This window comes from Tachyglossus aculeatus, chromosome X2 (genome assembly GCF_015852505.1).
Source record: "Tachyglossus aculeatus isolate mTacAcu1 chromosome X2, mTacAcu1.pri, whole genome shotgun sequence".
NCBI classification, from domain to species: Eukaryota; Metazoa; Chordata; class Mammalia; order Monotremata; family Tachyglossidae; genus Tachyglossus; species Tachyglossus aculeatus.
Window position 1 is genome coordinate 6,750,029 of NC_052100.1, and position 16,616 is coordinate 6,766,644.

A 16,616-nucleotide genomic window follows, 5' to 3' on the forward strand; every position below is an offset into this window, starting at 1 on the left:
GTTAGTAGTATCCTCTCTACCTTCACCCCTCATTCCCAGCAGTTATTCATCCCCTTGCCCCCCTTTTAATTGCCAATGTTGAGGTGGAAGAAGGGACAATGGTACTACAACCCTCATTATATTTATCTCATAACTACGGTCACCCTTGGTCACCCTTGTTCAGCCAGATCTTAACTGCATGTATTATGCCCTGTTTCCCCTTGCTCTTCTGGCTTTCACACTCCGTAACAAGTTTTTGTCTATCTCCCCCCTACAAGACCAACAGCCCCTGCCCTCAGGCTTTCAAAAATACAATTAGGGGCCGGTTGATGTATAAGAAACTGCAACGGGGCTCATGACAAAGCCAGCACCAGTTAACGTGTAAGTCAGGACACTTGCTTTAACAATTTTATTTCTGAACTACTTTTCCGCTATGGCTTAAGATACCATTCATTTCCAGTCACTCTGTGGAAAGGACAGAGCAGCCTCCCTTAAGCAGAGTACTGTAGCTACATTCAAGCCGTGGCAGAGACAAGTTTGCTCATGCCACTGAAATAGGATTTTTCTCGTTCGCTCATGACTTCAAAATGGAGGGGCCTCCTGCAGAAGTTGCATTCAGCTGTAGAGTGTGGCTTCACCTCCAGACCCACATGCTTCCACGTTGCCAGGAGATTTTCTGTGGGGAAGACAATGAGAAGGATTGAATTTTAGAGACTGTTAGAGGAGGCTGCTTTCTAACAAGCATACAGAACAAACTGAGCAAGCAGCTGTTTTTCCCCCTTCTGGCTAAGATGTTCTTCTCAAAGACTTCTTGTCAAATTGCTTGATGTGAGGTTACCCTACTTCTCAGCACAAGCCTTCAAAAGCAGGTGACACCTGAACTCAGCTCTACTCTTTAAAGTGCACATGGGTTAGGTGAGACGGTAACAGCTCTGCTCCAGCCAACTCCATTCCTCTCCCAGAGATGGTAGTGCAGAGGTCCAAGTTGGGCTTTGTCTGATCTAAGACATGGGGTCTATTTCCTTTCAGATGAGTTAGGCTCCTGCCTCTACTTGTAGGAGTTGGTCAATTCAGTATTTGAGCAGATTGGAAATACAAGCCAGGTAACAGGCTTCCTGACTGTCAGCAAATAAAGGACTTAAGGTCAATGAACATGGTCAAACTAATACCTGAAGACATAAGTACATTTCATCACTAATTCAGAGCTGGTAACCATGTCCCCAACTAGGAGACTTTCTCTTTAATTGCTGAGAGAACAGACTGCCTTTAGTATTTATTCAGCACTTACTGGATGCAGAGCACCACACTAAGTGCCGAGAGAAAACACAGGTGGGAATTCAACACGCTCTCTGTCCCTCATGAGGCTCAATCTAAAGAGAGTCTGCTGGGGGTAGTTTTATTCTAAATTTGATGCACCAGAAGGCACTCATTCTAAATCTGTGAAAAGCAAATCCTCCAATAGCTTTCCCAATAGGATCTGGGCAACTTTTGAACAGTTCCAGCTACTCACCAAGGAAATAGTTCATCATCTGTGGTGTGTGGTGAGGAGTTGGGGCAATACGCAAGAGCTCTTCTCCACGGGGGACCGTGGGGTAGTTGATTGCTTGAACATAGATATTGTACTTGCGCAGCAGCTCATCGCAGATTTCAGTGTTCTTGGCAGCATCTGCAACCTAAGTGACAATTATTTTAGACAGAGATGGAGCAGTGGAAGGGCACGGTCCATAGCCAACGCAAGGCTATGCCAGCATTAGATGCCCACATTCTACAGGCAGAAGACTCACACCTAAAAGTGAACCCTCGGGCTTTGCCACAACAGCAGTACCTCACCTAAGCAGAGTTTCCTGGACACTCCACAGAGCAGAAACCTGGTTTTTCAGACTACTGCAATTTAAGGTACCACAATACATTCCAGATGGATAAAGCCTCCTTCCCTCCTCAACGTTCACGGCTTCAGAATCTCAACACCATTGAGAAAGCTTGGCTCAAGCCAACGGCCAGCTCGAGGTAGCGGCTGAATGTTTCCATTAGTATGGACCAGGAGGCTTTCAAGTTAAAAGCAATGTAATGGGACAAGTGTGATTCCTTCATTAGAGTCAATGCCTTGCTGGTCACTAAAGTCCCCAGAGCACAGGGCCCACTCCAATTATTCCTCAAACACATATACTCCTGTTTCAATAGCCTCAACAGAAACAAGACATACAGATCAAATTACACCAGAAGAAACCACATGGAAGCCCCACCTCAACAGCCTAATAATAATGATAATAATGGATTTGTTCAGCGCTTACTATTTGCCAAGTGCCAGGGTAGCTACAAGAACTGAATGTTTGACAGAAGCATTGTGGGAGTCAGGCCTCTACAGCTTCTCTTCCTCAAGCCTATTGTGGCCATTGTTATTCTTCAGTTGAATAGACTCTTAAAGCAAGGGGTAAATATTTTCTTATTTAATCTAAGGCGCACCCAATTTCTGTTGGGTAATTCTCCAGAGTTTAAGCCTGTGCCACCATGGTATGGTTATAAAGCAGTAGCACTTTCCCCCACCCCGCAAGCCCTTTTGGATCTGATAATTGGCAATAATACTCTGGTCGTTACCCTGACTGGAATGATGTGACTGGGGCAGTGTACAACAGGGAGCCCGGCATCCATTAGCATCTGTCTCATCAGCTTAACATTGCGTTGGTGTTGGCGTCTGAGGGCTTGTCCTTCCGCACTCTTCAGGGTTCGGACGGATTCCAGAGCTCCAGCCAGAAGCATGGGCGGGAGGGAGGTTGTGAAAATAAAACCAGCTGCATAGGACCGCACCGTATCTATCAAAGAGCTCGTACTGGCCACGTAGCCGCCCACACAACCGAAGGCTTTGCCTAGGAAGAGAACAGACAAATGGGTTGTAGCAACAGTATCACATCTCCAAGTTTATAAAGCATACTTCTCTGGAGCAGGCAGTAGTTTGCTCAGCCCCACCTTGATCTTCACAGGAGGGAAGGGATTTACCGTCTGGTCTGGAAAAAGGTGGAATTGAGCCTAGAGAAGAGAAGAGCCTTACCCTAGGTCCTAGAGGCAGCTGGTATCAGAGGCAGGGGCAGACATCCAGGTTGTGCATCTGAATTATGTAGCTTCCTCCACCCCCATTCACACATCCTCATACACTGGATCTATGAACTACTGTCATTAGCCTACCTGCTCTTACTTCTTTCCACACATCACTTGAAACCAGCCTGTCTCATGAAGGGGTTTTTTTGGGGATAAGAATGATCCCAATACTTTAGTTTAAACTAAAATGCCTGCTGCATACTATTTTCAATACACTTAGGATGGGAGGGTCCAGCAGATAAGTCCATTATGTGTTTTAGTACATACTGTTCTATCTTCATGTTGCTACAGAAAAAATGAAGCTTTGATGCTTAGGGCTTGCCAGACCAACCGGAAAGAGCTCAGTTAAGTCTGTTGTACAGCCAGAATCATCTTAGTTCAATTGCCACCAAATCTCTTTACACAACCAGTATCTCAGGTTTCGGAATTAGGCACGCTAACATATCAAGCTACAGCGTCCAATAAGCCTTATTAAGAGAACATTGTGTTGGTTAATTAATAGTCTTTCTAAAAATCCGGGCACCACTGTATCACGGTAGTAACTTATACCATTTGGGAGGATTTACTTTTGTTCAGCTTTGGCTAGATCCCTAAACACCACCTCCTCAGCAGGTGAAGCACCTTTAAGAGCTGCTTCCCTTTAGCCAAGTCAGGAAATTTTCCCAATGGCGACTGGTTTAGTCGCCTTAGGGCAATCAGGGACCTCTGCTGATCTTCAAAGTCTCCCTTTGAGAAGCATTTTTATTTGTGGGGAGGGGGGAGGGTTAACTGCTTCTTTTGGTTCTTATAAATCCTCTTCATTCAGAAGCTGCACTGTACATTTTTAACTCTTCCCCCCACATCTAATGTATGCCCTGGAAAGCCAAGTTCCAGAAGAGATCCTTACCAAGTGTTCCAGAAATGATATCCATTTTTGGCATGACTCCATCACGGTCACCTATTCCCCCGCCACGAGTGCCATACAATCCCACAGCATGGACTTCATCCACAAATGTGATGGCCCCATATTCGTGAGCTACATCACAGAGTTCTTCCAGGGGACACACTGCACCTGTACAAAGAACAAGTGAAAAGTTGGTTAAGTGCACCAGAATCAAATTTATGGGCTGGATACAAGAAACGAGATGCAACATGAGGGGAGGGGGAAAAAAAAAGCCACAACGCAATAGCAATTTCTATTTGATATCATCCCTCAAGCAGGCCTTTGGGGTTTGCTTAAGTTTGAGAGAAACCTGTATTCACCAAGTAGCAGACTCACCATCCATTGAATGGACTGTTTCAAATGCCACAATTTTGGGGACCGATGGGTCAGATTTCTTCAGCAGCTCTCTCAGATGGCTGACATCATTATGGTGAAATATGTACTTCGGAACCCGGCTGTTTCGAATTCCTTGGATCATGGAGGCATGGTTCCCAGAATCAGAGTAAATCTCACAGCCTGAGATGTCAAGTAAATACATTAGTTACTATTTTGGACCCAAAAGCAGTATCATTCCCCAGACATTACAGAAATAGGTCTGGAGGAAAAAAAAAATGCTGTTTTAGAACTTTGGGACAAGGGAATTAAACCTAGGGCAGTTTCTCAGGCAAGGTTGCAGGAAGAGTTTAGTGGGACTTTTGTCCTGTTCAGAAAACAGAAAAAAAGTCTGTAACTAGATGAAAAGACAATAAAATTAAGTGGGTTTGCTGTGCTATCAGGCTTTTTATTAGGACATATCCCACTGAAACTTTTTATGTAGCTTTTAAATTTAAGAGAAGTTTTAAGCAAGTTCGCAACATACTATTTCTTTCAAAGAGGAACTATAGATTAAGCTCCTTATGGGCAGGGAACGTGCCTATCAACCCATTTTACTGCACTCTCCCAAGTGCTTAATAACAGTGCTCTGCACAGTAAGTGCTCAATAACTATGAGTGATTGATTGAATACTTTGTCCTAAGGCTTCTTCAAGTGTAAGCTGCCTTTAAGTACTATTTCTCTGGTGAAACTCCCCAACTGTGTCATTCCACACACTACTGGAGTTCTTACCTGGCATCATTTTAGCCAATGTGAAGAGAGTGGAGTCATTTGCGACAAAGCAAGATGAAAACAACAGGGCTGCATCTTTTCCATGGAGGTCGGCCAGCTCTTGTTCAAGGTCAACATGAAATTTGCTAGTTCCCGAAATATTTCGGGTACCACCTGCTCCAGCTCCATGTTGTTTCAACGTGTCCCTTAAGAAATATTGGAGATGAAAGTAATTAAGTGCCAGTGCTCCTAAACATTGCCATGGCTTAAAGCGTGAAGAGTTCATTTCTCTGGCGCTGAGAGCACAGGATTCATGGGAGCAAGGCCACTGACTGGGTAGCTAAGCAAGTCACAGTCATTTTTTTCCCCTCATCAATAATAACATCTTCTAGACTGTCAGCTCCTTGTGGGCTGGGAATGCATCTACCAATTCTGTTGTATTGGACCATGTCAAGTGCTTTCAGCAGTGCTCAACCCAGAGTGAGTGCTCAACACACACAAGCCCATCACTTACTATCACTCCAGAATTTTTGAAAGCATAAGGTTGCAGGCTACCCCAAGATAAGTACCTGCTTACTGTAAATTTAGTAGTGTATCTTTTAGAGGCTTCCCCCGCCGCCCCAAACTAGACCTTACGTGAACCGTGCTCTCAAGCAAACAATTTGAACTGAACTGGTGCTAGTTTGAGATTTGATGAACCCCTTTGAAACTTAACCACAGATGATTTTACAAGAGGACTAGAATTATAAATTTAGATGAGTCATCTTGTTAACACCACCTTCCTAAAACCAGCCACTATTGGGAAGCCTTGAGTGAAACCACTTTTACTCACTTACCAAAGTAGTTCCAAGATCACGGGTAGTACAGTGTTACAGATTCAATGTATTCTGACCCTACTACATTTGACAAAGAGGGATATTTTAGCATTGGAAGCAGAGGGTTATGGCTCAAAGCCATAAGGAGGGCCGACTTTTAAACAGCTGAATATTTCAGCCCTTTCAACTACATTTAATTCACTACATGCAAGCTCCTCATTCCCTCTCACTGAACAAATACCCAGCATGGCCTAGTGGACAGGGCATGGGTCTGGGTGTCAAGAAGATCTGGCCTCTAATCCTGGCTCTGCCACTTATCGGCTGTGTTACCGTGGCCAAGTCATTTAACTTCTCTGTGCCTCAGTTCTCTCACCTATTAAGTGGTGATCAAGACTGTGAACTCTGTGTGGGACAGTGATTGTACCCAACATGATTATCTTACCTACCCCAGTGCTTAGCTTAGCACAGTATTTTGTGTGTATGTGGGGGGGGGGGGGGGGAGAAAGAGGGGGTATTCACACACTCTAATTTTCTGCACAATTACAAAATATAGCCCAGAATGCTGCTTTTCCTAACCCATGCTTGTTCTTGTAATTAGTACAACTTGAGAGCCTATGGTGAGGAGTGTGAGTGTTTAAATATGGTATTTAAATATTGTGTGAGCGTATATATACTGTAGGGCTTACAGTAAGTGCTGTAGCTTTGCCACTGGCTGAGTCTTTATGTCAATTAGTGATAGGAATTTTGTTGGAGATAAAGCACTCAAAATCACCAGTCCTAGAAGTTACAAGAAACTCAGCAGCCATCAAGTAAATCCCAGACGAACGAACAAATCACTGCTAGCAAGGAGGGCTGCCCAGCTACCTAGCGGGGCTTCTCAGGGAAAGCTAGGATGAGGAGTGTGACTGTGAGCCCACTGTTGGGTAGGGACTGTCTCTATATGTTGCCAACTTGTACTCCCCAAGCGCTTAGTACAGTGCTCTGCACACAGTAAGCGCTCAATAAATACGATTGATTGATTGATTGAGTGACTTACATGACGGCGCCACACACTCGAGGGTGGCGACTCATCCCGAGGTAGTCATTGCTGCACCAGACAGACACTTGCTTTTTGGTGGTGAGGGAGTCGGTGTAATCATCAGCCATGGGGAAGATGTGGGCTCTCCGATTCACAGTTTTAAACACCCGGTAAGTGTGATCGTTCTTCTTCTCTTCAATTTTTCTCTCAAAGAAACGATCATACTGGAAAGTGGAAACAGCTAAAAAGGGAAAGGGTAGATTTTTGTGTTTGTTTTCTGCTATTAATAGGTCCTGGGGTAAACAGTCAATAGTCACCATTTGCATCACCTAGCTAAGGCAAACTCCGAACAAGAGGCTTAAAGAAATGGTAACTTTCTCTTTCTCTTTTGAGTTTACTAATTGCTTCAAGTCACCCAACCACAAAAATGAGCCTTACATTTGGGCAAATTATCCTGAAGGAGGTGAGACACCCTTTCTGGCCTTTGCTTTCGCATGAGATCCTGAAAATTCTTCAGCAGATGGTTCTGTTCTTGCTCTTCTCCATTCGTTTTAGCACTAATCACAGCGGGATTAGCTGGAGTTTGGGCAACCTCTGTTCATGAAGGGGAAGGAAAACAAAACAAAACAAAAAAACAAAGCCAGTCCAATGGCAAATTCTCATTTCATACCACCTTCACCATTCTCTCCCCCACTCCCTGGTCCCTGCAAATGGTATTGTTATGCACTATGTGCCATGTACTGTACTATGCACTGGGGTGGATAGAAGCTAATCAGGTTGGACACCGTCCATGACCCACATTGGGCTCAGTCTTACTTCAACTATAAAATTACCAGGCACAGAAGTTATATGACTCACCCAAGGTCCCACAGCAGACAAGGGGTGGAGTCGCAATTAGAACCCAGGTCTGTTAACTCCCAGGCCTGTGTTCTTTCCACTAGGCCATGCTCCTTCTACTTTTCAGAGAACGCTTTTAGAAATAGGTTTCAGCTTCTTTTATTAGCTATTACAGAGACAAAAGCTTTTTGGTGCTATATGATCTACAGTCCAGGACAAACTTCTGGACTTGAGGTACTATGAAACATTTCAGGCAGATTTCCTTTATTTATTTATTTTTGTGTGTGTATATATATAGAAAAGCACACCCACACACTCTAGTTTTCTGCACAATTACAAATACAGCCCAGAATGCTGCTTTTCCTAACCCAGGCTTGTCCTAGTAAGAAGTACAATTTGAAAGCCAATGGTGGTCACTTCATCACCCCACAGCTTTCATATTCCAGAAAAATGGGAAACCCAGCCTGCTTATGGCACAGTGACAGTACAGGATGTTTACAGAAATGAAACCATTCCCATAAACATGTTAAGCAATGCTACTGTGTACTACAGTCACTAAGAAGTCCCACATTTTGCAAGACAGCCCTATTACAGTGCCATAATTGGAAAAGGGTCATCCTTAACAGCTGATACCCCACTCTTAACAAAAAGCAGGTTACAGGCAAATCTTGCTTTCTGTCAACAGTATATTAATTATGATAATAGCAGGGACCCACATTGGCTTACCTTTCCTTACAGATTGGATTTCCTGGACATCCTCCTGAAGTTCTAAACTGGCTTTACAGAAAACATTGCTGCCTTCATGGTTCATCTGTGCTGCCAGGAAGGGGCATTTACTTGCAGTGCCCTGGCTTGCAATAGAAGATGGGGGTCCAGTAGGAAGCTGAGCCTCAGTGGTCTGCTGGGCCTCAACCTGGGCCAGCTGGGCTACAGCTTTGGAAGCTTTGTCCTCTATGGGGGGGGGGAGAAGAGAGAGACACAGAAACTGAAGTGTTTCCTAATTGCTTCACCATATAAAGTTTATCCTTTCATCTGCGCCCTCTATAGCTTCCCTTACCCAAACCACACTCCCCATTTTGACCCACGTACAAAAAATACAAGTTTATGATGTGAACGATGCCTAATTAAAACACTCAAAGAACTCTTCCTATGACATCCCCTTGTGACGCACTCCATTGACATGTTCCTCTCGCCCTCACTAGGATTCCTGATTATGCGCAACACATATGTCAGCAGATTTTTCTTAGAGATACTCATTCAAGCAAATTAAAAAATCTCCATAAATGTCTGTTCTGCTGATAATTTCTTAAACCATCTCTTGATAAATGGCCTTTTAGTGACCTTAAAGACTCTGTATAAAGTTTAGGAAAGTTTTCCAACAAGGTTTGCACAACAGGAGTGTGGCTTTGTTTTTTGTTTTTTTTTTTTAAAAAAAAAAAACAAAAACAAAAGTATATGGCCCAGATTGTGCTGAGAAAACTAGAGTTGTAAACCACTTTTACAGAGAAAAAGCTTACAGTCTCATTTCCATGGACCCAGAGAAGCACGTTTACTTACAATGTCTGTCCTGTAATTATACTTTTCTCATGAGTGACCTCCTTTTCTCCTTGGGCAATTTGGATCACCTCCCTTCTAGAAGTGCTCTTCCTCATTGATACTAGGACACTCCAATGAGTCACACCTTATGCTTGGCCCGCCGTGGAGTTTTAGGAAGTATTTCACTGTTATTATTTTCATAAATTTCCCTGGATCTATACCTAGGGAACTTTTTTTTTCCTTAAGTGTGATTTCAGTGAGTTTAAACTGAAAACCAATCACCTTCCTCTAAGTTTAAATAAAAAAAAAGATTCTGTAGCTACAATGAAATCCCTAAGCCCTCATTTCCCTTCGTCTACCTTCTGCATTGCCCTTACACTTGTATTTGTATCCTTTAACCACCCCACTCTCTGCCCCACAGCACTTGTGTACATTGCTATAATTTATTTTGTAAGAAGGGAGCATTTCTACTACCTCATGTTGTACTCTGTCATGCTCTTAGTACAGTGCCCTGCACACAGTAAGCACTCCATACAACTGAAATCCAGAAACACCCTCCTAATTGTTTTCTAAATCCTGCTTCTCTCCCCAGAGCTGATCCCGATTATACACCTAGTATGTCAGCAATGTGATCCAATCCCCAGGATTTGGTTGCACCTCTAAAAGTCGCACTCCCCAGCCATTCTGATGAGCTAAATCTACCCAGATTAAGTCCCTCAATTTCTTTATGCTAAAAACAAAAGAAATTAAAAAAATCTCACCAACCCATCTTAAATGGGAACAAGCCAAAACACGATCAGTGATCTAAAATTCCATTTTACCATCCAGAGCTTAGTACAGTGCTTTGTACAGAGTGAGCACTGAACAGATATCATAATTACTTTTTTTAAAAAGTTCAAAAGTTTGGCAAGAAAGGTTGCAATAGGTGATTTAAAGCTCTCTCTTTACACTGACTTCCTGTGATTGGAAAGTGGGAAAGTCTTGCCCATCTACAGAAAGGACCTATTATGAAACCAGCAAGCGAATGGGCAGGTGAAGATGTCGACAGGTAGAACTGCTTCAAACACCCCAAATACGGATCAAGGCTGGGGTTCAATCCCCTGCAGACAAAAGGCAGAAACCACCACTTACTCTCATCGGTTGGGGTGGTTTCTTTGATCTGCTGGCACTGTGCTGCTGAAGTGGCCAGGGTCCGAGAAGCAGGTTTAGACCCAACTTCCATCATTTTGGGGCAGTTCTGGGCATAGAAGAGCAGAGATTTGCCAGCCTTCTGCAGAAAGGCCTGGGATACCCGTGACAGAAATGGGCAGCGGCGAACAACAGTCTCCATTTTCCGAAGGTGTTCTAGGTCCTGTAGAAAGACTACTATTAATAACATGCTCTAACCATATCTGTCTAACCCCTTTGATCAAAGAAGTAAAGGGCTCGATTAACACCCACACTACTTCACGGGGGAGGTCAGGTAGGATTACCCCTAATTTACAGATGGGGTAGTTTGGCACCCAAAGAGAAAAATTCCTGCCCCAACTTAGGCTTTGGTGAAGATGGCTAGGCCACCTATTTTTCAAGTGCTCAGGAACCAGTGGTACCAGTCGGCAGCCCCTAGCCGTTCGTTCGGCTCAACCCCTTGAACCAACTGCCTCCCCCTGAACGTTTCGCTCAAAGAAGCGAAAACGGTAACGATCGGAGGGCGAGACGGCCACCGAAGAACAAGGGAGGGTCAAGGGGTTTGCAGGTGTTTAAAACAAGTGGACAGAGCAGATCGCGGTGCCCTGAATTACAAGATCCGATTGAAACCCCAACAGACTCACCCGCGCATCCTTCGACCCGAGGAACCCGAAGGGTTCGATAGGAGAGTCCGCGGGGGTGCAACGCCTGGCTCCCATCTCCGTCGAGGCGGATTTTTTGGCCGCCCCCCCGCAGACACCCACACCCACATACGAACACACCTATATGCAAACACGCACGCACCCCTACCGCCTACCCCGCGCCGAGGCCCCGACCCCGCAACGCGGAGGTTAGAACGGGGGGCCTCGGCCCCATGGTTAGGACCAAAACCATCTATAGGGGCTCACCCGGTTCAGGAACAGAGAAAAGTGTAGCAGAGCGAGGCGGTCCAAAGTAAATATATATATATAATAATAAATTAAAATAAAACCTCCGAAGAGCCGAGTCTCTAACTGGGAGGATTGCGGGGGGGGGGGGGGCGCAGACTGCGATCCGAAAAAGGATCGACAGTCGGGAATGGGGTGGGGGGGGGGGAAGAGAGAGGAAGGGAAGAGATCGTGGGGAGTCCCCGCCCTTTCCCTCGGAGGGAAAGGACTCGGCTCCCCACGCCCCACTTCCCGAAGAGGGACGAGAGGACACAAACGTCCTCTTCACCTACGCGACGTCCGAGGCGGTTGAGAAGACGGAACGACCGCTCCCCTTATCCGTGAACCACCAAACGGCCCGAGCCCCCCCGACCTACTTATATAGACCCGAGAGCCCGAGGCGCATGCGTATATCAGCTTCCCTCTCCCATTTTGCGCATGCCCGCTCTTTCTGCTCGGCTACGTCAGACCCGCCCCCTCCCCCACTCCCTTGCCACCGTAGTCGTCACCAGGCCAGGATCCACTCCGCAGCCAATCAAGGGCGGCGCAAGGTAGAGGCTGGGGTTTGGGGGGAGCGGGGTGGCGGGGAAGAAGGGAGAGAATTGCCCGGGAGAGGGAGGCGGGGGGGAAAGGAAAATTGGGCATTACCTCCTTCCCTTCCCCACAGCACCTGTATATATGTTTGTACATATTTATTACTCTATTTATTTATTTATTTTACTTGTACATTTCTATCCTATTTATTTTATTTTGTTGGTATGTTTGGTTCTGTTCTCTGTCTCCCCCTTTTAGACTGTGAGCCCACTGTTGGGTAGGGACTGTCTCTATGTGTTGCCAATTTGTACTTCCCAAGCGCTTAGTACAGTGCTCTGCACATAGTAAGCGCTCAATAAATACGATTGATTGATTGATTGATTATTACTCTATTTATTTTACTTGTACATATCTATTCTATGTATTTTATTTTATTGATATGTTTGGTTGTGTTCTCTGTCTCCCCCTTCTAGACTGTGAGGCCACTGTTGGGTAGCGGCTGTCTCTATATGTTGCCAACTTGGACTTCCCAAGCGCTTAGTACAGCGCTCTGCACACAGTAAGCGCTCAATAAATACGATTGGTTGATAGGGAGGGTGAGGAGCTGGGTACCTGGGAGAGGGAGTTGGGTTCCCCTTAGGTAAGGGCAAACGGGAGTAAGCCTTGGAATTGGAGCAGCTGGGGGAAAGAGATTATTCCTCCAAAATTTCCATTTCATGTCTTCCACTCCTCCCTCCGATGCACCCAACGTCCTTCCAGACACCCCCTATGCACGCAGTACCTTTTCAGGTATCTCTTCTGACTTCAAGACACTCCTCAGAGATGTGGCCAGGGTCCCTAGTCCCCTCATGCCCCCATCAAGATGCCCTTCTAAGCCTAATGCCCCATCAAATATCCTTCTCAATGTCCTAACGTCCCCTGAGTTACTCCCAGACAGTTGCTCCCCCAACTCCCCACAGTGTAATTCTCTCAAAATGCCTCCCATTGTCCCTACTTCCTTTCCCCCAAATATCCTGTATCCCTCACACCTGCTTCAAGATACCCACTGGGCTCCCACCTTGTCCTCAGATGATGCTTACCACTGCCCTTCCCCATTCTTTCAGTTCTTCACCTCCCCCAATCCTCCTGCCTCTCTATTCCTCACATTTTCCCTTGAAAATTCCTTAACGTAATCCTCCCACAGCTGCAGTACACCCTCCTTCTCACAAACAGCCCTCTGCCTTGCCAAGAAAAAGCCAGCTGGTTTTCCTCAGCTTCTGGTTTCTCGTGCTGCTGGAGGTGTGTACACAATCCTTGGATTGAGACAGACCCCAAGAGTTCATCTAGTCTATCCCCCTGCCTGTAGGCAGACCCACATGTGATACCTGTCAGATGAAAATCTAATCTATATGTAAAGATTTTTAAATACATAACCTTCCTCAGTCACTCATTCCTGGAGCTAATCTCCTTTCCTTTCACCCTCCGTCTTCCACCTCTTTTCTACTTCCCTGCATCCCCAACCAGAGTCAGTTAGAGAGTTCCAGCCAGCTTTCCTGCCCTGCCTCACATCAGCTAACTGCCTTGTCCCACACCAGCTCGAACTGGCCTACTCTGCCCCATGCCAGTTCTATGGTGCAAGGCCTTTTCTTCTCAGGACTTTGCTTCCTCTTCTTACCTTTCTTGCTCACCTCCCACCATGCTGACTCTTTCAAAGTTTGGTTCAGGTTGAGAAATGCTCCCTGCATTATCCCAGCCTCGGACCCCTGAAAAATTAGGGTTTGGGCATGGGGTTTTGGTGGGCAAATCTTTCTGTGAACCAAGGTGATACCTGAGGAATTTTCTCAGAATTCATGCCACCCTCAGTTTGCTCTGAACCACTAGGCAGGGGGATCATCAAAAGTTGATAATCAGTTGAACGGATGATCAACTGTTGTTCCTAGGCTAAAAGGGAGGGAGGGCAATTATCTTCTTCCCATTTTACAGATGGGCACAGAGGTGAAGTGACTTGCCCATGGTCAAACAGCAGGCCATGTTTTGTTTTGTTGTCTGTCTCCCCCTTCTAGACTGTTGTTGGGTAGGGACCGTCTCTATATGTTGCTGACTTGTACTTCCCAAGTGCTTAATATAGTGCTCTGCACACAGTAAGCGCTCAGTAAATATGATTGAATGAATGAATGAGCTGGGCTTAGAACCCTGATCTCCCAACTATTGTATTGCAGTTTCCTGAACTCTGTGCTCAGTGTAGTATACTGTTCTGTGCTCAGTAAATACCATTAATTATTTTTAATGGTATTTGTTAAACACTTACTATGTGCCAGGCACTGTACTAAGCGCTGGAGTAGATGCAAGCTGATCAGGTTGGTCACTGTCCCTTTCCCACATGGGGCTCACGCTCTTAATCCCCACTTTACAGATGAGGTAACTGAGGCACAGAGAAGTTAAGTGACTTGCCCAAGGTCACACAGCGGACAAGTAGCAGAGCCTGGTTTATAACCCAGGTCCTTATGACACCCAGGCCTGTGCTATATCCATTAGGCCACACTGCTTCTCTGATTAATTGATTGATTGATTCCAATCTGGTGCTCTTTCTATTAGACCACACTGCCTCAGGGCAAAAGTTTGAAGTGAGGACACTGAAGCTGTAGACTTCTTTGTTCAACTGTTTATTCTGAGAGCCAGGCCAGGGGAGGGAAAAGAGGGAATGAAGACGAGGGCAAAGAGAGGGTTCAGCTACAGTGGAGCTGCATTCCAGCAGCTTCAACAGAAAGTTTCCTTCTAGAATAGCCACAGACCTCATGCAGATACATATTGTTTGGATACAGTTTGCTTTTCCTCTAGCCTTGGCTTAAATTAAATACGCCGATGCCAGAACAACCCCCCTACCTTGAACTCCAGTCTCCAGCAAAGACACTTTCCTTCACGCTCCCCACAGTTTCAGATGGTGCCAATCTTCACTCCCTCTCCCCCCACCAATCAATCAATCGTATTTACTGAGCACTTACTGTGTGCAGAGCACTGTACTAAGCGCTTGGGAAGTACAAGTTTGCAACATATAGAGACAGTCCCTACCGAACAGTGGGCTCACAGTCTAGAAGGGGGAGACAGAGAACAAAACCAAACATATTAAGAAAATAAAATAAATAGAATAGATATGTACAAGTAAAATAAATAGAGTAATAAATATGTACAAACATATATACATATATACAGGTGCTGTGGGGAAGGGAAGGAGGTAAGACGGGGGCATGGAGAGGGGGGCGAGGGGGAGAGGAAGGAGGGGGCTCAGTCTGGGAAGGCCTCCTGGAGGAGGTGAACTCTCAGTAGGGCCTTGAAGGGAGGAAGAGAGCTAGCTTGGTGGATGGGCAGAGGGAGGGCATTCCAGGCCTGGGGGATGACGTGGGCCGGGGGTCGACGGCGGGACAGGCGAGAACAAGGCACGGTGAGGAGATTAGCGGCATAGAAGTGGAGGGTGCGGGCTGGGCTGTAGAAGGAGAGAAGGGAGGTGAGGTAGGAGGGGGCGAGGTGATGGAGAGCCTTGAAGCCGAGGGTGAGGAGTTTCTGCCTGATGCGCAGATTGATTGGTAGCCACTGGAGATTTTTGAGGAGGGGATTAACATGCCCAGAGCGTTTCTGGACAAAGACAATCCGGGCAGCAGCATGAAGTATGGATTGAAGTGGGGAGAGACACGAGGATGGGAGATCAGAGAGAAGGCTGATGTAGTAGTCCAGACGGGATAGGATGAGAGCTTGAATGAGCAGGGTAGCAGTTTGGATGGAGAGGAAAGGGCAGATCCCACCATAGTCCCTTGGGCTCCCGCAACCCTATCTCGCCCCCACTTTCCTACTACTACTAATAATGATGGTATTTGTTAAGCACATACTATGTGAAAAGCACTGTTCTACGCGCTACCCGAAATCTTACTTCAAGAATCCTCTTTACTGCCCTAATTTTGAACCCAGGTACCTTAGTCTTCCTCCAGAAATTGGCCCACTCTTTCCACATATCAGGCTTGGATAGATTTGTCCAAAGTCATCTTTAAGGGACGGCATGGAGGGCAGTCGCCTCAGGTGCTCCACTCAGGGAGGCAATCCTCAAAGCCAGAGTCGACTCTGATTTTTGCAGTTGGGCTTTACTCCTGGTAGTCGTGGCCTGGGGGAGCCTATCTATTACACCCACGGGTGGCAGAGGGGCCTAGTGGAAAGAGTCAGGATGCCTGGGTTCAAAGTCCAGCTCTGCCACTGGCCTGCTTTGTGGTCTTGGGCCAAATACTTAACCTCTGTGTACTAGTTCCCTCCTCTGTAGGATGGAGATATGACAGGTGTTCTCCCTCCCTCTTACATTTTATTGTACTCTCCCAAGTGCTTAGTACAGTGCTCTGCACCCAGTAAGTGCTCATTAAATGTGATTGACTGACTTTTATATGGGCCAGAGATTCTCTTTGGTCTGACTAGCTTGCTTCTACCCCAATGCTTAACACATAGTGAGCTCTGAATAAATGTTATCATTATAATAATAATAATTATTATTATATAGTCTGTTCCACAGCACAGTGGCCTGACCCTCTTCAGACCTTGCTGCTGCTTCCTGTGGCTCTGGCCCTGATTTCTGCCTGGAGTTCCCGATTCTACCACACAGTCCCAGCTCTCTGCTCTCCTCCACACCCAAGGGCTCAGGTACCTGGCTCCCCTTCTCGGGTATTGGGGACCCTGTTGCCAGCCCTCTCCCC

General features: G+C 46.0%; 1 protein-coding gene across 4 annotated transcripts; it reads right to left on the minus strand.

Annotated features, from left to right (window-relative positions):
- Positions 1–353: 353 nt before the first annotated feature.
- ALAS1 (5'-aminolevulinate synthase 1) lies at positions 354–11,795 on the minus strand. Of its 4 annotated transcripts, none has more exons than XM_038770763.1 (11): positions 11,754–11,795; positions 10,415–10,634; positions 8,474–8,698; positions 7,349–7,504; positions 6,929–7,151; positions 5,099–5,283; positions 4,331–4,510; positions 3,959–4,123; positions 2,575–2,843; positions 1,490–1,652; positions 354–655 (listed from the first exon to the last, which is right to left on the minus strand). In XM_038770763.1, the coding sequence occupies exons 2-11, from the start codon at positions 10,611–10,613 to the stop codon at positions 495–497; spliced, it is 1,926 nt and encodes a 641-aa protein (XP_038626691.1). In that variant the 5' UTR covers positions 10,614–10,634; positions 11,754–11,795; the 3' UTR covers positions 354–494. The 4 variants fall into 4 exon arrangements, with proteins under 4 accessions (XP_038626691.1, XP_038626690.1, XP_038626692.1 ...); XM_038770762.1 differs by having other exon boundaries at positions 11,670–11,758; XM_038770764.1 differs by lacking the exon at positions 11,754–11,795 and adding an exon at positions 11,359–11,373.
- Between the last annotated feature and the right edge of the window lie 4,821 nt (positions 11,796–16,616).

Bases quoted from the DNA above. Each gene is read 5' to 3' on its own strand.
- ALAS1 (XM_038770761.1), bottom strand. From the start codon at position 11,169: ATGGGAGCCAGGCGTTGCACCCCCGCGGACTCTCCTATCGAACCCTTC. The intron at 10,635-11,094 runs GTGAGTCTGTTG...GTCTTTCTACAG, and splicing joins TCGGGTCGAAGGATGCGCGG to GACCTAGAACACCTTCGGAA. The intron at 4,124-4,330 runs GTGAGTCTGCTA...TTCTTTGTACAG, and splicing joins AACAGTCCATTCAATGGATG to GTGCAGTGTGTCCCCTGGAA.